At 48.5% G+C, this 24465-nt stretch overlaps 1 protein-coding gene across 1 annotated transcript in view; it reads right to left on the bottom strand.

Moving 5' to 3' along the window:
* SPON1 (spondin 1) overlaps positions 1–24465 on the bottom strand; it is a 274713-nt gene that overhangs the window by 7716 nt on the left and 242532 nt on the right. The window contains exons 7-11 of the mRNA XM_060104477.1: positions 11304–11368; positions 3513–3714; positions 2381–2521; positions 1854–1929; positions 659–841 (exon numbers count right to left, since the gene is read on the bottom strand). Of these exons, the coding sequence (XP_059960460.1) occupies positions 659–841; positions 1854–1929; positions 2381–2521; positions 3513–3714; positions 11304–11368 (667 nt within the window). The remainder of the gene's footprint in view (positions 1–658; positions 842–1853; positions 1930–2380; positions 2522–3512; positions 3715–11303; positions 11369–24465) is intronic.

Raw genomic sequence — 24465 nt, 5'->3', positions numbered from 1 at the left:
TATAGATCTGTTCAGTCAGAGAGAGGAAGTGTACCCTGGAAGGTAGGCAGCTGGCCTTTGCACAGCAATCAGAGTAATGCCATGTTGAAGCCTGAGCCATCATGACATGGGTGGTGCAAGCTTATTGTTCAAGCCTGACCTTTGACCAGCTACAAGGAGAGACAATTGCTGCAGTCAGTCCAAAGGTCCTGACGCAAAGAACTGAGGGCTCTGACCCAGGCTGAGGTAGGACATGCACGGGGGTCCATGAATGACACAGAATTAGGGCAATGATTTAGATTCAATCTTGGCCAACCTGTTCACCTGCTGCTTAAAAAGAGGTTGAAGTTAAGGCCCAGAAGCAGGCAGCTTGCTATCTGTTGTTCGTCATAAATAAGATGTGTGCTAGCTCTTCAGTAACTTGTGTCTATTTTCTTTCATGGCTGGGGGGTATGGGGGGGGGTCAGTTAATCTCAAGAATTCTTTTGATGTCATAAGACATGTCTGTGTTCACAGCCCTCAAGATACTGTTGGACATGGGAGTCTGCCCTTGGTGGTCCCCACTGACAAATACAGTCAGGGTCCTAGTGCCCCATTGGGGGGGTGCTGCCTGACCAGGTATGAGAGGCTGGCACGGCCAGGCAGGACCCTCCCTTCCTGAGCCTGGGTGTCTCGTCACCTTCATCGCTGCAGCCCGGGCCCGTGCAGGGCTGGAAGTCCTGGGTGTCGGGACAGGGGACACTGAGGTCCAGCTGTGCCTTCAGCATGCGCTGCCGCATCCTCTTGCCTTTGTCGCAGGTGGAAGAGCTGCAGGCGGACCACGGGGACCAGTTGGAGTAGATGCAGGTTTCGGGGGTGTCATCTGGAAAGAGTATGTGACATGGTTTTCCTGGGAGCCTGTAGAAGCTGTGACTGGCCCTCTCTCCCCAGACGAGCTCACGCGGGGACAAGAAAATCCCCGCTGTCTGCCCAGCCTCCGGGAGCCTGGGTACTCCAGGGATGCAAGCAGCCATTCACTTGCCTTTCAAAATTACAGTTTGGGCATTCCACTAATAAAAATCTAAGTAACTTAATAATAAGGAAAGATTCTCTTACTGTCCCTTCCCCTCAACACATGAACACAAGCCCCTCACCCTGGCAGACATCGTTTCCACACAGGTGCAGGCATATCACAGGCAATTTGGGGGAAACAGGTTTTTTTGTGTGGTGGTGCTCATCTTCCCAGTGACCCATACACAGTGTCATGATGAGAATAAGGGTGGCCATTGTTCACTGAGCACTTATCATGTGCCCGCATCATTCTAAGAACCGTATTTGTCTTATCCCATTAGCTCCTTACCACAGCTCTCTACAAGGCGGGTTCTTCTATTATCCCCATTTTACAGTTGAGGAAACTGGTAGAAAGGTGGGCCTCTTGCCCAGGGCCACAGGAGGAGAGCCCAGCTTGTCTGGCTCCAGATCCTATGAGAGAACTTGAGCTGAAGCCAGGGCTCTGCCACTGCCTCCTGACTGTAGGGTCTGGGCTCACTTTCCTTGCTGGGGAAGTGGATGGTCCCACTCCTGCCTCACAGGCTAGTGTGAGAATCAAAGCAGAGAGTCATCTGAGTACTGTGAAGCCTATGCAAATGCCATTTGCCTGATACTGTTGAATATATATACCAGTGTCATACCTTCACCAATTCCCTTATACTTTGTGCCTAGCCTTGGCCTCATTTTGAATTATATTTGAAGCAGAAATCCGCGAAGAAGGGATTACCAAATCAAAGGGTATGTTTGTGGCTTTTAAAACATGTTAGCAAATTGCTTTCCCAAAAGATAGTTTATGTTTAGTTCCCAATTTATGTTGCCACCTGCAACAAAGGAAGATGACTTACCTTCATCTTTCTCCTCTGGAGCCAGGTCTGCTACAATATCGTCAACATTGTCAGGTACAATATTGCACTGTTCCCCCTGCAAAAGGAATTTAACTTGGAGGGCTCACATTAAGGAACGGAATGTGTGGGGGAAAGATGAAAGAGGATATAAAATCGAATGCCCACCCTGTATACAAATCCCAGGCCATGGCGGAGTTCTGGCTCACTTTTACAACCTGACCGGTAACAGAAATGGCAGTAAAGCCACAACTTCCCACTTCCTGACCCATGGCAGACATTAGCAATTGATTATGGCATTCATGATGAAGCCTAGTTACCTGGAGCAAATCATTTGGTTGAGCATCACACTGTACCACCATGTTCATTTTGCTCATTTATATCTTATGAATAATTTGCATTCTAGAAACTCTGGGAGGCCCAGGAATTCCACATCCTGAATATGCCAGGGACTGCATGATTCAAGAGCTGAAAGGGGTCTGGTCTCCTGATGGGAAGGGTCTGTGCCAGGGTGAGCTCTAACCCAGTACCTTCCGAGCGATTCTCTCAATGACAACTCTGGCTACTTGAGTGATGGACCCGCCCTCTGGATCGTAAAAAGGACTCTGAGGATGGTCCAGGCTGGTCAGGGGTCGGATTTTCTCCTGGGGAATTGTGGGCTTGTTGGGTGACTGCAGTGGAGAAAGCACAGATACAGAGAGTGGGAAATAAAACTGGTTAAAAACCACAAAGATTTGATATATGATCAGAACAAAAACCTTGAAAGGAATTTAACAAGTATAACTGCTATTTATATTTACAGAATTTTGTTCATGCCATGTGTTGTGCATGAACATTTGTAGATCTATACTTTCAAATTCTCCCATGTACACAGTAGGATTATGCCCAGATGAAGATGCCGAGTTTTAGAGAGTCATTTCCAGCTAGGAAATTGCTGAACCAGGTTGGTCTGAATCCAGAGTTCTTCCCACTAGACCAGGAGTTGGCAAACTTGTCTGCAGAGGGTCAGATGGTAAATATTTTAGGCTTTTTGGGCCAACTGTGTCTGTTGCAACGACTCAACTCAGTTGTAGTGAGAAAGCAGCCCCAGACAACATGCGGCTGAATGCGTGAGGCTGGGTTAGAAAACTCCAGGTTGCCCCCAAACCATAGTTTACCAACATCTGTTCTAGATTGTTCTACCACTGGTTTTCTGATGATTCCAGATTTCGATGCAGTTGGTGTGCCGACCATATCTGAAAAATATTGACATTCACAGGAGAATCCAAACTCCTTAGCCTGGCCATCCGGAAACCTTCGGAATCTGGCCCAGCTCAACACACGTCAACTTCCTGCTGTTCCCCATTCTCTCTGTCTCTCTCTCTTTTTGCCTCCGTGCCTTTTGCCTGCTGTTCCTTAATGCTTATCTCTGAACTGCTCTTCAGCAGAGTCCCTTCCTGTGCTCTCCTGACCAGCTGCATGGACACTTCCCAGAGCCCGAGTCACACAGCATGTGAGTATGTGATGATGGGACCATGCTGGGGTCCCCTACCGGACTGTGAGTTCATCTGGTACAGAGCCTGGGCCAGACTCACCTCCATGGCCAGGGCATCCAGAACAGGGCCAGACAAGGAGCAGGCGCTCGGGAAGGTTTGTCACTCACCACTCCAGGCGCACACGTACCTCATAGGTCACCCCACTGTCGGTGCCAGCGTCCCAGGGAATCAGGTCCTGCACCACTTTCTGGACCCAGCCGCACTCTTTGGTGCACAGATCCTCTGCGGACAGGCCCACGTTCCAGTCGGGACTGGGGCCCATCATGGTCAGGAAGGACATTAAGTGGCGCGTCCTGTCCACTGAAAATTCAGCCGAGGGTGCTGCTCTCCTGGAAACCAAATACAGAGACCTTTACCTTCGGGGCCCTGGGGGTGCATGCTCTGAGGGACATTTGGCCAGACGATGGCTAAAGGATGATAGGGAGAGAAAGAAGGGGGATTCTCCCACTGGTCTCTACCTTTGGCTATTACTGGTTTCTCTCTCCAAGCCCATCCATTGGCCACACGTGGAGAGAACCATATGCTACCACGCTATCCTTTTTTTTTTTTTTTTTTTTGCGGTACGCGGGCCTCTCACTGTTGTGGCCTCTCCCATTGCGGACCACAGGCTCCAGATGCACTCAGCGTCCATGGCTTACGTCCTCCGGCTCAGCGGCCATGGCTCACGGGCCCAGCCGCTCCCCAGCATGTGGGATCTTCCCGGACCGGGGCACGAACCCGCGTCCCCTGCATCGGCAGGCGGACTCTCAACCACTGCACCACCAGGGAAGCCCATGCTATCCATTTTTAATGTGTCTTCAGCACTTACTATTATTTTGTGTTTTCTTATTTATTTGCTTATCTGTTTATTGACTATCATTTCTCACTGGAGTGTAAGCTCTGGGAAAGCAGGGATTCTGTTTGCCTTCTTCATGGCTTTATTTCCAGTGCCTGGCACATCGTAGATGCTAAGCCAATGTTTTTGAATAAGCGAATGAACAAATATTACGGGCTACGTGTGCGCCCAGCCGTATTGGAAGTGAGGTGAATTTGACAAATAAAAACTGCTTAATGATGCCCCAAGCCTTTCCTTATACATTTTCATAGATGCCTCAGAGCAGACCTGGGGTAAGGATTATTGACTCTAATTTATGGATGAGGAAACTGAGGCTCAGAAGAGTTATGTTATGTAACTTGTCTAGAGCCACAAAGTGAAGTGGCAGAACGGAGACCACAACCGAAGTCAATCTTAATTCAAGGTCCAAGTTCTTTTCGTCATCAATTTCTAAGTCCCCACCGCCCCCAGCCCCACTTCACTCTCTAGAGCAACATTGTGCCATCAGAGGGATTATCTCCCCAGCCTGCTGCCTCCAGTACCCCCAGAGGCTGCTCAGAGCAAGGCCCTGCCCTGGCAGCAGAGCTCACCCATCGCCTCACAGCTGGTTCCTTGGCTGTTTCCTCCAGTGGGCGAGCAGGGACCCAGCTGTAGAGCCAGAAACCTTTGGCTGACAGCCCCCAAGCTGTGAGAGGCAGTTCTTCAACCTCTGTGTCCTCGTGTTGCTAAGACAAGGTCCTAGGAGTGGCCAGAGCTGTATGAGATCAACGGTGGCAGCCCACTGAGAGGCGTGGTGGGAGAGCTATGGTCACTCAGCCACACTTGGTGGCACACCTGCATTATTTTATTTTCTCTTCATGATACTCCTGTGGGGGTTAGAATTATCATCTCATTTTGTAAAGAAGAAAGGAAAGCTTATAGAAGTTAATATAACTTTGAGACGCAGCTGGTGAGGCTGAGGCATGAAGACAGCTCTGCCTGACTCTCCACCCAGGTTGCTGATCATGGGGAATCCTTAGCTGGGGACCAACTCGTCTGTTCAGTCCAGCTGGCAGTTGTTTGGGAGTCTCTGTGCCCATCTGTTGGGACCAGCTGCTTCTGGCTGCCCTCATCTGTCCCCAGAAAGTGATGACTCCAGGCTTGCTTGGGCCCTGTGGAACTGGGCCCCTTGGGCAGGCCGGATGGGATCAGGCAACAAGCAGAGAAGGCGGGAAGCCTGGGTGTGCATCATCCCATACCACCTCTTAGAGCTGCGTATCCTTGGACAAACGACTAAACCTCTCTGTGCCTCAGTATCCAAATCTACAGAATGGGGATCCCCATAATTTCTACCCCAAAGGGTTACTGTTAGCATTTAATGACAGAACTCGCATCCAGTACTTAGCTCAGTGTCTGGCACCAGACCAATTACTACTACAGTAAGTCCCCTACATATGAACCTTTAAGTTGCGAACTTTCAAAGATGCGAATGTGCATTCCATCAACGTCAGGTGTGAGTGAAATTGCAGCTTGCCCTCCGTCTCCTATTGCTGACGATCTTTCAGCTCTACAATCTCCCACCTCCTCTCCCTCCTCCAGTCAGTAACTCTTCTTGCCTGTTCACTCGATGCCATCCCCTGTATGCCAGCTGTTGTACTGTACTACTGTACTTTTCAAGGTACTATACTGTAAGATTTAAAATGTTTTCTTTATTTTTTGTTTTTTATGTATTATTTGTGTGAAAACTATTATAAACCCATTACAGTACAGTAGTATATAGCCGATTGTGTTAGTTGGGTACCTAGGCTAACTTTGTTGGACTTATGAACAAATTGGACTTCAGAACGCAGGAACGGAACTCGTTCATATGTAGGGGACTTACTGTATTACTGTTACTGAGTGAAACAGCACTGAAGGGTCATATGGAGATCAGAAAAGAGAGGCAAGGGGAGGGAGGCCTTCCTGAATGCACTTCTCACTTCAGCCTGATGCCAGTGTAGGTTCTGGAACCTGAGTGGAGGAAGAGCCTGGCCTGAACCTGCCTTTGGCATCAGGACCCACGTGCACTTGCATCTGCTGGGAAGGCTCTCCTTCAGTGGCCTTCAAAGTGTGGTTCTTGGACCAGAAACATCCGTGTCCTCTGGGAACTTGTTGAAAATGCAAATTATTGGGCCTCACCCAGATTTACTTAGAGACTGGGGGTAGGACCCAGCATTTTGTTTTAATAATCCCTCCAGGTGATTCTAATGTGCCTCAAATTTGAGAATCACTGGTCTACTCATCTTCCAAGCCTCAGGTCATGAGTCACCTCATCCAGGAGCCTTTCTGATACCCTGCACTGAGACCAGTGCCTTTGGTTTGTATTTCCACACACTCTGTGTAGGTCTCTGAGCTGTACCCTTTGATTGTAATCTCTTCCTCACTGTTTGGTCTCCCCCACTAGACTAGGAGCCCTTTGAGGGCACAAACCTGTTTCACAGCCATATCCCAATACTGGGTTTCCAGTGGGCCAGCTGAACAAGTAGATGTATGATGACTTGAGCTCCACTACTCACTAGATCTTGGGCAAGTAACTCACTCATCCTCTTCCAGTCTCAGTTTCTTCATCTGACATTACCCACCTGCCGTGTTGCTGTGAGGCTCAGATGATATGTTAGGAGGCCTTTATATATTGCTAAAGTCCCACACTTACATAGTCTGCTATTTAGTTAGGTACAAATTGGGGGATTTCATTTCCTTTTCTCATGCATGCATTTTCTGGCATGTAGGTCATTGCTTTTAGCAGCTTCTTTAAAGACCTGGCTTCTACAACAATTGCAGTCTGGGGAGCTGTGGCATTGCTCACCTAGGGATTAACAGGACACCGTCTGGGGTCTGCCTTCAGTAACTGCCTGGCAGAGAGCACAGGCAAGTGGGCAGAGTGGGACTGCTTGGCTCTGGACCCCTCGGGAGTCCAGCAGTGCCTTGGAGGAAGGCTTCTCTTCCGTTGCCAGAGACCAACCACTACACCTGTTACCTTCCCATCTCCCTGAGCATATGGTTGTGGGTCAGGTAGTCTTTCATATCCTGTATCCCATGGATGAAGCTATTCATCATGACAAGCTAAGAGGACAAAACCAGTTCTACTTGGGAATCCACAGCTGGAGAAACCAAACCAACCCCCATCCAACACACCACCCTGCTACTCTGCCCAGCTGAAGGATGTAACCAACTGAGAACCTCCTGTGTTTTACAAGGCTTATACAAATCATTCTCTGCTAATGCATTTTGGCCAAATCTGTAACCTGAATGAGGTATCCCCCAGACCTTGGTAAGTGTTTCAAGGGGTAGAAAATTTGGGGCAACCGATCCCTGCACAAAACGCCTGACCTTAGGTTGGGTGATATGGTAAATTTGGCTGTAAAAGCCTGGGAACGATTTTATAACATGTTCAGTTACGTCCTGCTCTTTTCTTGTACCCTTGACTGGAAAATTCATCCTCAGGCCCCCCAGCTTGCGGGGAGGAAATGTTTCCTGCCCTCACCTCAAATTGCTTAGGACCCCTGGGGTACATTCCCAGAGCATGTTGAACTCACTCTTTCCTTGGAGTTCCTTGTTTAATTTCCATCTTCCCTGTTAGTTTCCAAAAGAATAGGGACCATTTTCGTCTTGTTTACAGCTACATCCTGGTGCCTGGCTTAGAATTTGGCATGCGGTAGATTCTCCTCAAATATTTGTTGAAATAAATGAGTTAATCTAGGAAATGAATATGGAGCTCTTAACACTTCCTTTGGCCTTCAGACCTAATTTAAAAATTACCTCAAAGTATTTATTCTATAATAAAAATGCTATTTAAAATAATGAAATGGATAAGAATATATGTGAGTTTTCTTTAGGAAATGCTAAATATGACTGGAATTCTTTAATTTGTCCAAACCATAATAAAAATTCTTATTCATGCCTTTCTTATATGCCATGTCTTCCCATATAAAGTATTTTATTAATTTGATCTTATTTTTCTATCTGGGATTTAAATTTTTATCACTTTTCTGGCAAAGAGAATTGATATGGCCATACCATATAACAATATACTATAATGTATGATAATGAAAATGGTGTAATATCCAGGATAAGATAGAAATATAGATCAGTGGCACAGGCTGAAGATTCCAGAAACTTTAGATAAGGACTCATATAAAATTGAGGGGGAGAGGAAAGATCACGCAACAAGTGGGGTTGGGCTAACTTAATTGCAGTTTAAAAAAATATGGTATTCACATCTAATATATACACACACACACACACACACACACACATCCCACCAAACAGCAAAAACTCAGAGTTAAGTAAAAAACAACCAGATCATAGGAAAAAAAAGTCAAGTTTTTTGATATGTTAGAGAAATGTTAATTTTCTCAGCTTTGAAACAATAAAAGCAATCACAAAAATAAGTAATTGAATTATATACCAACTAAAAACATCTGCATAATGGAAACAACAGTGTTGAATTAGAAAGGAAAAATGACATGTTAGCAAAAATGTCTCCCTCTAGTTTGACTGACAAATGTTAATACCTATAGTATGTACAGAGTTAGTCCAAATCTGTAAAAAAAAACCAACAACAACAAAGAAACACCACAATCCCAATAGGTAAAGGAAAGTTATGAACAGACAATTCATACCAGAAAAATGAAAACCAAATGAAGACACAGAGATATCTTGTGCCTTTTTACATTCAGAGAGGCAGCGTGATGTGGGAGAGAACAAAGGGGACTGGAAGAGACAGCTGGATTTGAGCCCTGGTTCAGTCACTTATTAGCTATGTGACAGCAGCTTTGACCTCGTCTCCCTTTACAATTACTAATCTGCAAAATGGGAGCATCCTCAGACCCACCCCAGGGCTTTTAGTGAGGAAATTGCTTATCATCATGACTGGCACCATAAAAGGACTTGGTAAATGTTGATTTCCTTCTCACTCTGCTTTTCTAAACAAAGCTTTCAAAAACACGACAAAAGAAAAGAGGCAATAAAGGATTTTTATGGTCCTTCTAGAGACTTACTATACCATTCTAAGTTACAGATCCATATCTGTGAGACTCAGGTCACTCATATGCTGAGTTCTGTCCCTCTTGTTCGTTTCAAATAATCCTCAATAGCTTTCAAGGTTGCAGAAACTCAATCTCGACACTAGGCGGTGCTAGAGCCATTCACTAGGCTGAAGTCTGTGTGGCTGGAGGAGGGTTTCAGAGAGGTCTCTGCATTGGACAACTCTGTTTATAACTTGGAGTCATCTAGGGCTCCGAGTCCATCTGGCCTGTTAGACCTCTGCATTCTCTAGTCCAAGGCCAGTCTTCCTTTACAATCCTGGGGACATCAACGGACCTGGGCAGGTTCTACAGGAGACCGGGAGCACCCTGAAACTTCCAGCCCTGATTTCACAGAAAGATGCCTCTGGCCCCTGGGAACCATGGCTGGGATGATTAAGGGAGCACAGATTTCTGGAAAGGGTGACCATGTCTCTATTTCACCTGCCTCTCATCTGTCTCACAAACAGATCTGTCTAAACAAATGTTAATTAATCAGAATGGCTGGGAATAATTAAGGAGACTACAGTCCTTTAGAGGATTCATCGTAAGGAAAGGAATAAAATTTATTTTTTAAAGTTCCAGTAATTCCTAACAGTCAGACTTAACTGGAGGAACTGGGTGGTGGAAATTCAGCATTGATTTGCAGGAAACCTAGGCATTTTCTACTCAAGCGCCGGAAGAACTTGTGGAGGATGTGGCTTTTGCTCAGAATTTGTCTTTTCTGTCTCTACCTGTACTCTGGGCTTTTGGAGCCACAGCTTGATTTATTGAGCTAAACAAGTCTGCAGCTAATTTGTTCATTCATGGCTGTCCTTTGAGAAGTGGTCCTGGGGATAATGATGAAGATCATTGAAAAACAAGTCAGTTTCTCTGGGCAGGACCTCACAAAGTAGGTCACCCTGGCTTTCCACTGGCCTGAGGGAGGCTAGAATCCCATTAACCTCAATAGAGCAGGCTCACAAGGAGGGGCAGGGTTGTTTCTGCAAAACAAAACTTGGCTGCATGTAGGCTTCCTAATTTGACTTCCTAATGAGATTTGGAAGAGGAAAGGGGAGACTGGGGTATGGGAAAACCAAAGGAAAATTCCTTTCCCTTAACAAGCTGGTAGCACTGAGTGGAGAGGCTTTGGGAATTTGGGAAATCTGAGTGTTTGCCATGGATTAATTCTGTTCCACTGGGGTCTCAAGATATCTGAGGGATGGGTAAAGGGTGGGAAGGTGTCCCCAAATATTTTTTTTTCAAATCTTCAGGAAAAAAAAGCTCCACTGATTCTTTCATCCTCTTGGAGCTACTGCCCAGTCTCTCTTCTTTCACATCAAATTTCGCAGAAGAGTTGTCTGTACTCACTGACTCCATAACCTCACTTTCTGTTCACATTTCATTCACCCTGCTCCAGGCTGTTTACCCTCCCCCCATAACTCAGCAGAAAGGATTCCCAATAAGGTCACTGATGATCTTGATGTTGATAAATCCAACTGGCATTGTGCAACTCTGGTCTTCCTTGATCTCTCAGCTGCCCTGGACACAGCTGTCCTTCTTGAATGCTTTCTTCCCTTGGCTTCCCTGTTACCAAGCTTCCTTCCCCAACCTCCTTGCTACTCCTTTTTTGCTCCCTTTGCAGGCAACTCCTCCTCAGCATTAAATGTTGGAGCTCCTCGGGACTCAGTCCCAAGCCCTTGACTCTCATTCTCAAGCTGTCTCTCAACCATGTCCTTGGTGTTGTCTCCCATTCCTTGGTGACTCTCAATTTTGTATCTCAGTTTAGAATTCTCCCCCTGATTTTCAAAGCTTTATAGTTAACCGTGTTCCTAACACTTCCAGTGTCTGAGTGGGGTCCTCTGCGATGTTAAAGCCATGGGGGACACAGAGACCAAGCCTGCATTCCCCAAGGAGGTAGGGGCACTTGGTACTGCATGCATGAGCAGTGCACCTCACCTGCTCAGCCACCTGAGGGGCAGTGCTGACTTTTACGACATAGCTGGCATGCGGCAGCCAGGAGGCGGGTGGCTCCACGTACAAGACCAGGCTGGGGGCCGGACAGGGCCCTGGTGCTACTTACACGTTGAGAGGCTGCCAGGCTGGCCACTGAGCTTTGGCTTTGATGACAGTGAGGACCTCGTCGCTCTGTAAAAAAGGACCACAGGTATTTAGTGAGGAGAGCTGGGCTCAGGGAGCAAGAGGGCTCTGACATAGTGACGTCCACCCCCACGCCCTTACCCGCTGCTGAGACTCCTCTACCTGCCCCCGGGTGAAGAGCCCTGGAGTCTTGGCAATCCCAGGAGGTGGGGCTGCGTCCAGGGTGCCTGGTGTGTGCTGGACACCGAGGGGCCCACTGAGCCACACTTAAGGGTTCCAGCGCAGACCCTTCTCCACAGGAGCCAGGCTCTAACTTGCCCTCCCTCTGGGATGGCCAGACCTCCACATCATGTCCAGCCTGGAGGGCAGGTCATGCTCTCTGTGTCCAGGCTTCCACTGGGGCCTGCTCCAGCCACACTGCAGCCACCATCTGACCCCGAGGGTTGTCACCCCCGAGGCCTCTCCTGCTGTCGAGACTCACATACTGGATCAGACTCCCTTGGACAAGGAGGGCAAGATGAAGCCTGGGGCCCACGCTCCTGGGCCACTCACGTAATCCTGCTCTAGTTTGCTTTGGACAGTGTGTAAGGCACCCTTAAAGCTCGGGGACCTAAAAGAATTTTTTGAGGAAGAATTTGATAATTAACATTTTAGAAGGAAAGCCTTAAGTCACCATCGTGGGGAAAAATCAGAATTTTGTTAATCCTGCTTAACTTTACTTTGAGATTTGTTTGGGTTTTTTTTTTTTTTTTTTTTTTTTTTGCCTTACGCGGGCCTCTCACTGCTGTGGCCTCTCCCGTTGCAGAGCACAGGCTCTGGACGCGCAGGCTCAGCGGCCATGGCTCACGAGCCCAGCCGCTCCGCGGCATGTGGGATCCTCCCAGACCGGGGCACGAACCCGTGTCCCCTGCATCGGCAGGCAGACTCTCAACCACTGCGCCACCAGGGAAGCCCCTTGTTTGGGTTTTTATTTTCAATTACACATTGGGGCTGAGGGCTACCATAGGCTTTTCAAGGCTTACGCTTCCACAGGTCCAAATTCAGTTTTGGCTGGGGTTTCCCCAGAGTGAATTCAGCTGGTCCTGGAGCTCCCCTTCCCCGGGCCAGGGCCCAGCAGTGCTCAGACACCACTGTCCACGCTGCCCAGAAAAGCCCAGGATGTTACCAGCAGGGGCAGCAAGAGCTTTGTTGCCGAATGAACAGGTTTCTGAGTTCCCGAAGGGCAGAGACTGGCTTGAATGGCCCACAGCTCTGCCCCAGTCCTTGGAGTTGTTCCTGGCAGCAGGTACCTGGCATGTATTTGGGATGAATCGATGAACTTCTCCTTAGTTGGTGGGTACCTTGCCCAGAAAATCCCATGCAAGGAGGAGGTCAGAGGTGCCTCCAGGCTCAGGCCGCAAGATTAGAAAAAGCCTCTGGTCTGGAGCACCTCATCTGCAGCCAGGGAATGGGTTGCTGGAGCAGGGTGGGGGAGCTTAGAGGGGACAGGAGCTTAGCCAGATCCTGCTCAGCTTGGGCACCTACTGATGGTCCTGGTGGGGCGAGGGCAGGAGTGAGGCCCACAGAGCACCCCGTCCCCCCAGAAGCTCGCAGCCTGCTCTGAGCTCAGGCTTCCTTGGGGGTTCCCCCTTTTGGTCAGAGGAAAGAATCTGCGGATGCACAGACACCCCCCCAATCACATGTCTGCAGGGAGAGCGTTTCCAAGTCCTAACAGAGCGCTTTACATTTCTCATGGGAGATTTTTTTAATTTATTGAGACTGTATCCCTGACTCACTCCTAATACGCATCTGCTGAGTGACTGAGAGAAGCTGCCTGACATGAAGTCACATGTAAGACTCGAGCTGGTCTCCTGTGATCTGGGTTTCCTGTACTTAGATCATACGTTCCATGTCCCACAACGAGTTCTTCATCTGCCCCTAGAACACTGCTCTTCCTCAGTGGACCCTGTCGGGCACATCCAGCAGCTGCCTGCATTCCTCCATCTCTTACCCCTCACAGCCGTCGGGCCCCAAGATCCACTGCATTCACAGCCTTACTATCTCGAGTCCTTCCACGGTCTCCTCACCAGTTGCCCCGGCTCTAGTATCTTCTTGCTTTTCCCCAGTCCACCCTTGACATTGCTGCAAATCTGACCATATCCATTGCCTGCCTAAACCCTGCAACAGCTCCCCACAACTTCCAGGGTGATTTCTTAATCCCTGAGTTTTGCCTCCGTGGCCCGCATCAGCTAGCTTTTTTCTTTGATTTTTAATTTCAGAATAATACATGCTTTTTGTGGAAAAATTTAGCATCACAGAAGCACACAATGTAAATGTTGAGCATTCTACTTTAGCATGCACCCTGGCTTCTGCCACCTCCTTCTCCAGAGTGTTACAGTTCAGTACATATCATTCCAGACCTTTCACTATACTTAGGTATTATGTGTGTGTGTGCACGTACATTATATACAGCTGTTCCCACAAAAATTGCATCATATTGAATATCTTATTCTGCACCACGATTTTTACATTTTCCCCTTACTATCATATCATGGGAAACTTTCCATGTCAGTACCTATGGCAATATAACTCCTCTTTTCTTGATTTAAAGTGTTAGAGATCTTCAAATTAGGGTAAGCCAGGTCAAGACTTAGAAAAAAAGAAATCCAAGTATGAGATCCAAGGAATGAGGTACCGTCTGAAGACAGTCCTTTTGCCCTTGAAGAAATACTTTACTAAAAAATAAAATCAACGTGGGTGGAGTTAAGGGGGCCACCAAGTTAGCTGGCCCTGCAGATGCACCTTGTATTACAATTAAATCTTGGTTTTCAAGTCCCAACTAATGACACTGATTTTGCTTTTGCAGCATATAACTCAACAGAAATTTTTGGGGCCCTCCACTAGTGTTTATGGTGCTGACATTCCATCTGTATTTTTTAGAGCCATGGAGGCTCCAAGGATGGTGGTTCCACGTCTGCAGGCACTAGAACAGCTTCTTCCTGTAAACTGTTTCATCTCATGGTTACGCACCATCTGCATGATCAACAGTTCCATGTTGTGATCTTTTATGTTAGCCAATGAAATAAGAACACAGGAACATTCTGGAAAATATATTTTAAAAACTAAATATTTTTCTTGAAGCATCAAAATTCTCTAGTAGAACCAAAGCTCTATAGGATTGGAGAGGGTCTGGCTTGTTCATGGCCATATCCAAGTGCTGTGGATACTCAGTAAATTGGTGAAAAAGCAAAGCCACACCATTTTTTGATGTATGTGTAGAATTCCATAGCATGCATGTTCTCTTATTTAACTGGCATTATTGGTGGATATTTAATTGTTTATATAAATGATGCTATAATGAACACTTGTGTACATATTTCTTTGTTTACAAGTTCCTGTGTCATAGACTTCCAGGAATGATCAAACGATGAAGCAAATTGACAATTTTGGTAGTGCCTACCAAATTGTCCTCCAAATATCTGTACCAATTGATACTTCAGCAAGAATGTGTATGTGCCAATGTCTTTACAACTTTGGGCACACTGGACACTATCAATCTTTTTCATCTTTACTAATCCAGCAGGCAGGAAAGTAGCATGGATAAGAGCATAAGCCCTAGAGTCATACCTGATTTCAAATCCTGACTGCACCGTGACTAGCTCTGTGTCCTTTGGCAAGTCTCTGACTTCCCCTAGCTTTCTCATCTCTGAAATAGGGTTAAAAAGTATGGGCTTCCCTGGTGGTGCAGTGGTTGAGAATCTGCCTGCCAATGCAGGCGACACGGGTTCGAGCCCTGGTCTGGGAGGATCCCACATGCCGCGGAGCAACTAGGCCCGTGAGCCACAATTACTGAGCCTGCGCGTCTGGAGCCTGTGCTCCGCAACAAGAGAGGCCGTGATAGTGAGAGGCCCATGCACCGCGATGAAGAGTGGCCCCCGCTTGCCACAACTAGAGAAAGCCCTCGCACAGAAACAAAGACCCAACACAGCCATAAATTTAAAAAAAAAAAAAAAAACCAGTATATCTACCGGGCTTCCCTGGTGGCGCAGTGGTTGAGAGTCCCCCTGCCGATGCAGGGGACGCGGGTTCGTGCCCCGGTCCGGGAGGATCCCACGTGCCGCGGAGCGGCTGGGCCCGTGAGCCATGGCCGCTGGGCCTGCGTGTCCGGAGCCTGTGCTCCGCAACGGGAGAGGCCACAGCAGTGAGAGGCCCGCGTACGGCAAAAAAAAAAAACCCAACCAACCAACCAACCAACAAACAAAAAGTATATCTACCACATGGTGTTATTAGGGGGACAAAATGACATAATTCAAATAACGTGCTAATAACCGTGCCTGTATTAGCATCAATACTAGCTACTACTCTTATTCTTATCCACATTCAGGCCAAGATGGTATTAGAACTGATTTGTGCTGCCTAAGTACAGAGAATGGAGCACACAGTAGCATCAACAAAGCCACAAGGCCTCAGGAGAATGTCCCCTTATTTAAAGGTTAATGTAGCTGGGTGAGCCTTGGATGGGGGCACTGGGGCTCCAGGTACTTTACATTCTGAAGACTGAAGAATTTAAATTCAGAGTAAGCAACCCCAACTTCAGACTTAAATGAAAAACTGTTTTAACAAGTCTCTAAAGCCCAGAAAGGATCTTTCAAGATCCTTAAAGCCCTTATCCATCTCCCATAGGACTGTTTTCAAAGTATTTCAGGGTACTCAGTTCACGCCTCGTTTGCATGACGTTAGCACTTTCCCAGAGATATGCCAATTAAAATAAAAAACCTCCAAGAAACTACAGGGTACTCATGTCCATCTTCCCGGGGATGAGTTCTTCCATTTTGCTTTTGGTAAACATATTGTGAAGATGTTACAACTGTACTCAGGCTTCCTCAGGTACCAAATGAAAATTGCACGGCCTACTAAATCAGGCCATGGGCTGAGGTCAGATCCAGAGGAAGGAGGATTCCTGTGGAGTGGAAACAAGTCTGGGACAGGTCAGGGGCAGAAATCTCACGGCTATCAGGAGATGTCACATCTGAGCAGAGCAGAGGGACAGAATGTGAGTCTGGGGGGCCGGGTTAGGGCTGGTGTCTGAACATCCTTACCCCACACGGACCCTCCCATGCCCCCCAGAGCCAGCTCCCAAGGCGGGAGAGCTCCGGCAGCTCAGCCGTGCTCACGGCAACAGGCGAGTCTGTCCCCTCCTCCCTGCCTTGCTTCTCGCCTCTTCTCTGTTCCTGCACCTTCCTGCCTCCTGAGCTTTTGCCTTTGTCTCCCAGTCCTGAACCACAACCTGTTTCTTCATCCGAAGGCCCGTTTTGCTCCGCGTGGCACTGAAGCTAAGCTTCCTCACCATAGCACGTCCTGCCCCAGACCAGCAGTCTGGGAGTCAGCCCAGCCAACTTGCCTCCTGCCCCCCAAGGAGAGAAATGAGATGCAATCCATGAGGGGAAGGAATCAAAACAAGTAGAAACAACAACAGCAACAATCTACTGTTTTCATGTGCTAGGTACCTTGCTAATTACCTTATATACAGTATCTTATTAAATCCTTAGGACACGTTTGAAAGGTCGGTATATACTTTTTAAACCTCAGCAATACATTTCTTTGGCGAAATTAGTTACACCGTTAGTCAATGGCATGTCTAGAGTTTAAACCTCAGTCTGGAGACCACATTTGTCAGCCTGTGAACCCAGGTGGAAGGGGCTGGGAGGGTAAGCCGTGGGGCAGAAGGGCGGGGTCTCCTGAAAGGTTGGGCCCCACCCCTCCCCGACCCGTGCTTCCGCTGTCCTTCAGGGCATGTCCTAGGCCACCCTGAGTTCTGAATATTACAGCCATGCCGGGGGGATTATGATACAGTGTTCACAATACTGGTAATGGTAATGCTGTCCTGAGAACTGGTTTTGATAAAGAGGGGGGAGCACAGGGTCCTTGAATTGGAGAGAAAATGCTGCTACTAAAGACAAGGAAAGCCGATGACACTAAATGCAGGGGCAGTGATCCACGTGTGTGCACACAGAGACCCCCCACCCACCCCACCTCATCGTGCATTTCCCCATTTATCAGCTTGCTTCTCAGGAAAACCTTGGGAATAGCTGCCATTTCATTTTGCAGATGAGGAAACTTAGGGTCAAAGAGGTCAAGTGACTTGTGAAGACTGCCCAGTAACCACGGTTCCAATACAGACGTGTCTGACCCCAAAGCTCGTGCTCTTTCCACTTTCCCTGACGATTCTTCTTCTCCATCTCCCTCTTGTCCCTCCCCTATTTTGCTTGTTTTTCAGCAAGACCATGGCTGCCCCTGGCTGACAGTTTTCTCCAAGGAGCCCGTGCTTTGAGGCACAGGGACACCCAATTCCCTCTGGAAGGACAGAACCTGTCATCCTGTGTAAAGACCCCAGTGAGCAGTGTTTGGTTCCATTATTGGCTCCTACCGTTTCCCAGAATTCCCACTGACCACCCATAAAAAATATCAGTCCTGATGGCTCCCACCTCTGAAGGGGACTTTTTCATCCCTCGGTGAGTGTCCTGGTGATGAGCAGCAGGAAACGAGACACTTTATGAGGCGATAATGGAGCTTTAAGCATCTTTAACATCAACTGTGCCCAGGATGGCTCCCCTCATTTCAACAGCCTCTGGGTTTATCAGGTCATAAATACAAACAGCTCACGTTTGGTGGTGCTCCACAGTTTGCCCGTGGTCTCACGTGGGCTGCACTGTAGCCCTCTGAGGCAGGCAGGCAAATGGTCCTCCTATCCCAGATGTAGTAACTGAGCCTCACCTCTCTCTGCTGCCAATGGTCAGTGCCCAGCTCTTAGCTTCCAGACCATTTAATGCAGCTGGTCCCTCCCTCTGCCTTGAAACACTGTCCGCCTGGCTCTGGCACTTGCTGCCTCTTAATTTTCTCCTCACCTCCTTCCTCTTCAGTCTCCCTTGCTGACCCTCTTCATCCTCCTCCAAACGCTGGAGTGCCCCTGTATTCAAGCCCTTGGCGCTCTTCTCTTTTCTACTCACACTGCCTTGGCGATTTCCTCTTGTCCCATGCCTTAAAATACAAGCTGTGGATACACCGATGACTCCTAAGTTGTCATCTTCCCCTCAACCCCGCCTCTGAACTCCAGCCTGTATGTTAACTGTCTTGACACTTTCTCATCTGGATGTTGAACTGGTATCTCAAACTCAGCGTGTCTGAAACCAAACTCCTGATCGTCTCCTCCCCAAACCTGGCCTCTCTCATTCTTCCCATTCCGTTAAATGGCAATGCTGTCCTTCTAGTTTCTCATCCTTGAGGCTTCTCTCTCGCATACTCCACCTCTGATCCTCCAGCACATCTATCAACTCCACTTCTAAAATGTATTTATGAGCCAACCACTGTCTGTCACCATCATTAGAGCAGGGCCTGAACTGTATCCTCCCTGTGTCTTCAGCGCCATCTTGGTCCAAGCCACCATCATCATTTGCCTGGATTATTGCAGCTGCTTCCTGGCCGGTCTCTCTGCCTCGTCCCTCGCCCTCCTCCAGGCTCCTCCTCACATAGCAGCCACATCATGCCATCCCTCTGGTCAAAATCCTCTAATGGCATCACACCGCACAGCCAATGGGGACCTTGCCATGGCCCCCTTGGCCCTTCATGATCTGCTCTGCCCCCCGTTACCTCACTAGCTTCATCCCTAACTTCTCTCCCGCTTGCTCACTTTGCTCCCCCAGCCGCCCTGGATGTCTTCTCCTGACATGCCAGGCACACTGAGCACTTGCTGCCCCCTGAGCCTGGGGTGCTGTCCTCCCAGACACTAGAGCATGCATTCCTCTGTCTCCTCCAGGTCTTTGCTCAAATGTCACCTGCTCGGTGAGGCCTCTGCTGACCACACTGTGCAAAAGAGCAATTCCCTGCCCCTTCCTCGACCTGGCACACCCCCACTACTTTATCTGGTTATTTTCTCCCCATCCGATATACTATGTATTTTGCTTTCTTTTTATCATTGATCTCCCCCTGCTAGAATAGGCACTGCACGCGGGCAAAGGCTTTTGTCTGTTTTGCTCACTCACCGCTGTACTATCAGTGTTTAGAGCGTGCTTGATCAATCTTTGCCGTCTGAATGACAGGCTGTGCTGAGGAAGAGGCTGGCGTCCTTCTGAGCCCCAGGCCACCAGGACTCCACAGCACAGGATGGAGCCAGAGCTGGGTAAAGTGACACTGATGGACCTGCGCCCCGAGCTGGCGTGCACTGGAAGAGCCCGTGGAGAGTGCCAGCCAGAGAACTCTGCTAGACCTGCCTGATAGTAGAGGGAAGGGGAAGGGACAGGACGCGCTGGCCACCTTAGGAACCATGGTGAGGCTCACAGGCTCTGAGTCTGCCTCAGATGGACACCCCAGTGACCTGGGCTGGCTGTTTATAAGTGCCTACACCCCACCTTGCTCCTAGGAAGCAGCTGCCATCCCAAGGGGCTGTCTGATCAGCTATTTCAAAGCCAGAGAACGTATCTGAAGCCCATTAACAGATCCGCAAGAAGATGATGTGGTTTCACAGAAGCATTTCAAATTCAATTTCTTTTTATTTCTTTTCAAACACAGCCTGTAATTCTGATGGGAAAATTGCATAATGCCCGTAGATAATAATTTTCCTGTGAGATGGTTTTGTGAAAGCAGCCTGACATTTCTGAAGCTGGAGAGGAAGGGCGCGTCCGAGCCGCCTGGGCCTGCCCTGCTGGCCCTGCACCCACATTTTCTCTGGCAGATGGAGAGCTCTGAGACGGGCATCATGCCATGACCCCACAGAGACGGCCAGCCTTCTGTGTGCCTCTGTTACCACAGGCATCGGTTTAGCTCGTTCTTTGGTGACCAGCGTGCCAATCCTGGGCTTAACCTCATTTTCTGGACTTTCATCGTATCCTTCAGAATGCTTATGGAAGTCTGCCTCTCCTCGGAGTCACACAGGGAGCTGAAGGGGTGGATGGGGCACGTCTGTGCCTCCCAGCCCAGCCTCTCATGCCCCGATCTTCCCACGCTCCCCTCCCCACCTTCTGCCCTATCTCCAGCAAAGACGTCAGTGCTGAGGTCAGAGCAGAGAAGTAAAAGAGGGGCCAGGCCAGGCGAGATTCTGACATCACACAGGAGAGAGCACGCTAAGCCAGGCTGTCTGCTTCCCAACAGGCGAGAGCTGCAAGGAAGCCCAGCTGGAGCCAGGGAGGGAGGAGGAGCCAGGCCAGGTCTCGCTGAAGGTGCCTGCAAGGCAACCTGTAGGGGGAGCACCCCTAACCCTGCCCCTTGGGAGCATCTCTGGGGATCTTTTTTGTTTTTTTTAACTTATTTTATTTATTTATTTATTTTTGGCTGCGTTGGCTCTTCATTGTTGCATGAGGGCTTTCTCTAGTTGCAGTGAACGGGGCTGCTCTTCCTTGTGGTGGGTGGGCTTCTCATTGCGGTGGCTTCTCTTGTTGCGGAGCACAGGCTCTAGGCACGTGGGCTTCATTAGTTGTGGCATGCGGGCTCAGTAGTTGTGGCACACGGGCTCCAGAGCGCAGGCTCAGTAGTTGTGGTGCCCGGGCTTTGTTGCTCCGCGGCATGTGGGATCTTCCCAGACCAGGGCTCAAACCCGTGTACCCTGCATTGGCAGGCAGATTCTTAACCACTGCACCACCAGGGAAGCCCATCTCTGGGGGTCTTAAAGGCACAGCATTCGACACCCCTTACCCCTCTTCCCTGTCTCCTCCTCCCCACCTTCCTCTGAGGGCAGCTCCCATCCAGTCCTGGAAGCCATTGTTAGGGCAGGGGCTGGACTGTGTCCCCCCCTGTCTCGCCAGCACTGGCCTGGTCTGGGGAGGTATACAGGGATTGATTAAGGAATGAATAATGGGTTAGTTAATTAAAAAATTCATTCATGACAAGCTGGAGGAAGCCTCTGGCCTTCACTGCCCTCCCAGGGAGTCTTAGGGGAACTCTTGCGAGTGCTACGGGACTCAGATGCTGCTGAAGCACTTGTGAGTAGCAGTGTGAGGACCTGATTTACGTGTTTAGAGGGTTCTGCTGACTGCAGTGGGGGAATAAAGTGCAGGAGGGCAGAGGGAAGCGGGAGACCAGACACTGGACCACGAGAGAGCAATGGAGCGGGTGGGAAGATGTCGGACGCAAGACATTATTTTAAAGGGAGAAGCAACAGGATCTTCTGATGGATTGAATGTGGGGTGTAAAACAAAGAGGGGCCAAGGATGACTCTGAGGGGAGGTGTCATATAGGCAGTTGGATAGATGAGACTGGAGTTCAAGGGAGAAGTCCAGGCAGGAGATAAATTTGAAAGTCATTGGTGTATAGGTGCTAGTTAAAGCCACAAGGCGGAGTACCTGGGCAGTGAGTGGAGACAGACGAGAGGGTGGGGGAGAGGGAACAGCCAGAAAGACAGGAGGACACTAGGACCTGCCCCAGGACCTCTTCAGAGCCCTTGTGCTGCCCCACTGTCCCCTGCCGCGCCCCCCTCCATCCACATGGTCCCCTGCTGTCCCCATTGTCCCTGTCTGTTCCCACTGTCCCCCCTCACTGCCTGTACAGCCCCCGACTGCTGCCAGCCCTGCTACTTGGTCACTGCTGAAAATTCAACTGAATCTGGTTTAGGAAAGACAAGAAAGCAAGGTGGTAGAGCCCCCAAGCCCAGACAGCTATTTTTGAGGAGTCGGCTAGGAAGGGGAGTCGAGAAAAATAGCAGCAGCAGGAAGGACGTGCGACTGTTTCTTAGAAGATGAGCGACATTAGGGCAAGTTTGTTTGGAGAAAGGTATAAACCAATAAAGAAGGAGAAATTGCTGTTGCAGGAGACAGAGGAGGTGCACTTACAGGACTGAGGTCCTTGAAAAGATGGGAAGAGGTAAGATCCAGACCCACGATGGAGGGAGGGCAAGAGGACGGAAGAGGAAGGCAGAGGACAGTAGCTACTGATGCTCAACTACAGGCATTGCTGGGCCCACGTGAGGATTCATTCATCCAGCAAATAACAACTGAGCCCCTACTCTGTGCCAGGCTTGGCTCTGGTCGCTGGAGATAGAGCCCTGAACAAAAGAGACACCAATCAATCCCTGTCCTCGTGGAGCTTTCCTCTTAGAGCAGGAGGCAGACCAAAACAAAGGAACGGTGACAGGTGTGCAAGACTTGAGTGGGTCTCTGGGGAAAATAATGCGGGGGGTGTGTGGGGGGCGGTGAGAGGGGGGCCAGAGTCGGATGGGGAGGGATGTGGCAATTTCCAATAGAAGTATAAGTGCTAGTGCATATGTAAAGGACCAGGAAAGAATTCTAATAAGATGAAAATATACTCTACATACTAAAGTAAGGTCTTCAAAATTTTAAAAATAACGTAACCATATTATAGGAAGTTAGAGAGAAAGAGAAACAGAGAGACAAGCAAAAAAGAAATACCCATAATCCCACCATCCTAACCCAGCAGCTATCATCAATTAGTATGTTTATTTCTATATTTGTGTGTCTTCATCACATAGTTGAGATCATAGCTTACACAGACACACACACGCACACATTTTCTTTATCCCTGCCATTTCCTTGTAACAAGGGAGCTAGACTATTATACAAACAGATTATTAAACAAACCGTTCTGTACCTTGCTTTCTAATTTAGTATGTTTTAGAGATAATCTCATTACTGATACAGCTCTTTTAATGATGAACCCAAAGACCACATAGCAATATAAAAGTACACATGTATATGTAAGGTCGAATCTTAACAAACGGCATCGCGAAACAGAGGAAAGCTTCAAGTGAGCTTTATTAGGGGGCGCTCCCGGGTGAGGTTCACTGGTCCGAGAGAAAGGGGCCAGAGAAGTCGCACCCGGGCGAGGGTTGGGCAAGATTTTATAGGGGAAGAAGGGAAAGGGGTGTGGTGAATCTGGGAGGGCACAGGGTATTCCTTATTTGGTGGTCTCTTCCGGTATCGTGGCAATATCTGGTGCCAGTTACATCAGTCTTGGGACCGCTAGTCCCGCCCTTCGAAAGGCGGGAAGGCTGGGCCGGGTGGAAGGTCCCCAGGTCAGTTCCTGGAACTGGGTGGTCCGGAGAGCCTCCAGGTCAGTTTCTGGAACTGGGTGGTCCGGAGAGTTTCGGTCTGATGCAACCTGTGAATCTGATTGCGTTCCCCTGCCTCGGGCCAGTTGGCCTTACAGTATATACTTTTGTATCTTTATTTTTTACATTCCTATATAATCTTTTGGGCTCATCATCTATTTGTATAATAATCTAGCTATCACGTTACAAAGAAATGGTAGAGATAAAGAAAATGTGTGTGCGTGTGCGTGTGCGCTTTTATTTCTATTTGCCTAAAGTATCTCTGGAAGGAACATAAGAACTTCACAAAGATGGGGTGCCTCGGGGGAGAGGCACTGGGCAACCAGGGAGCAAAGAAAACAAGACTTTTCACTGTATAACTGCATTGCTTTTGAATTTTGAGCCACGCAAATATATTGCCATTACAAAAAAATGGGAAGAAAAAGCCACTCCAAGGCTGTTCCCCATGGTTTTCTCATCTGGAGAAATATCCATGAAGGCTTTGGAGGAAGTGTTTGTGAGGCCTGCACTGTGGGCAAAGAGGGGCACAGCAAACATCTAGAGGAAATGGGCTGGGAGCCAGAGCAGCGGCTGAAAAGGTGGGGAGAAGGGACACAAGCCCCAGCGCAGGGGCAGAACTGATAAGACACCTGATGGATTCTTCACTTGGCCATTTTAAAGCCTGTTAGGCTTTGTTAGGTTTTATTTTCTTTGAAATAAAAGCCATTTCAAAAAGAAACCAGAACTCCTCTGTGCACCAACATCTCCCTCTCCTTCTCTCTTTCCCCCAAAGAAGCTTCTGACCCAAGTATTCTACTGTCAGCCTGTTTTGCTGGGTCCTTATATATAATAACATTTCGCTTCATCATCTCCCTCCATCCACTGATTTCCATAAAAAGCTTTCAAATTATTAAGTAATGAGGCTCTAAATGACCTGGACGAGGGAGAAGTAAGCATGCCTCAAGGTGCTCAGCACGTTAACATCAAATAAGGTTCCAGAAGTGCTGCTTTCTTAAATGGTGCCATTTAAATGCAAAGGAACAGCTCGATAAACTGTAAAAGCTTAACTCTTTTCACTCCTGAGACTCCCAAGTACCCACGGAGGTTTGGGGAGAGACTGGGAAGGGAAAAGGAG

This window comes from Mesoplodon densirostris, chromosome 7, assembly GCF_025265405.1.
Source record: "Mesoplodon densirostris isolate mMesDen1 chromosome 7, mMesDen1 primary haplotype, whole genome shotgun sequence".
NCBI classification, from domain to species: Eukaryota; Metazoa; Chordata; class Mammalia; order Artiodactyla; family Ziphiidae; genus Mesoplodon; species Mesoplodon densirostris.
The sequence above is the reverse complement of the archived record's forward strand: the minus strand, read 5'-3'. Positions and strand labels throughout refer to the sequence as shown.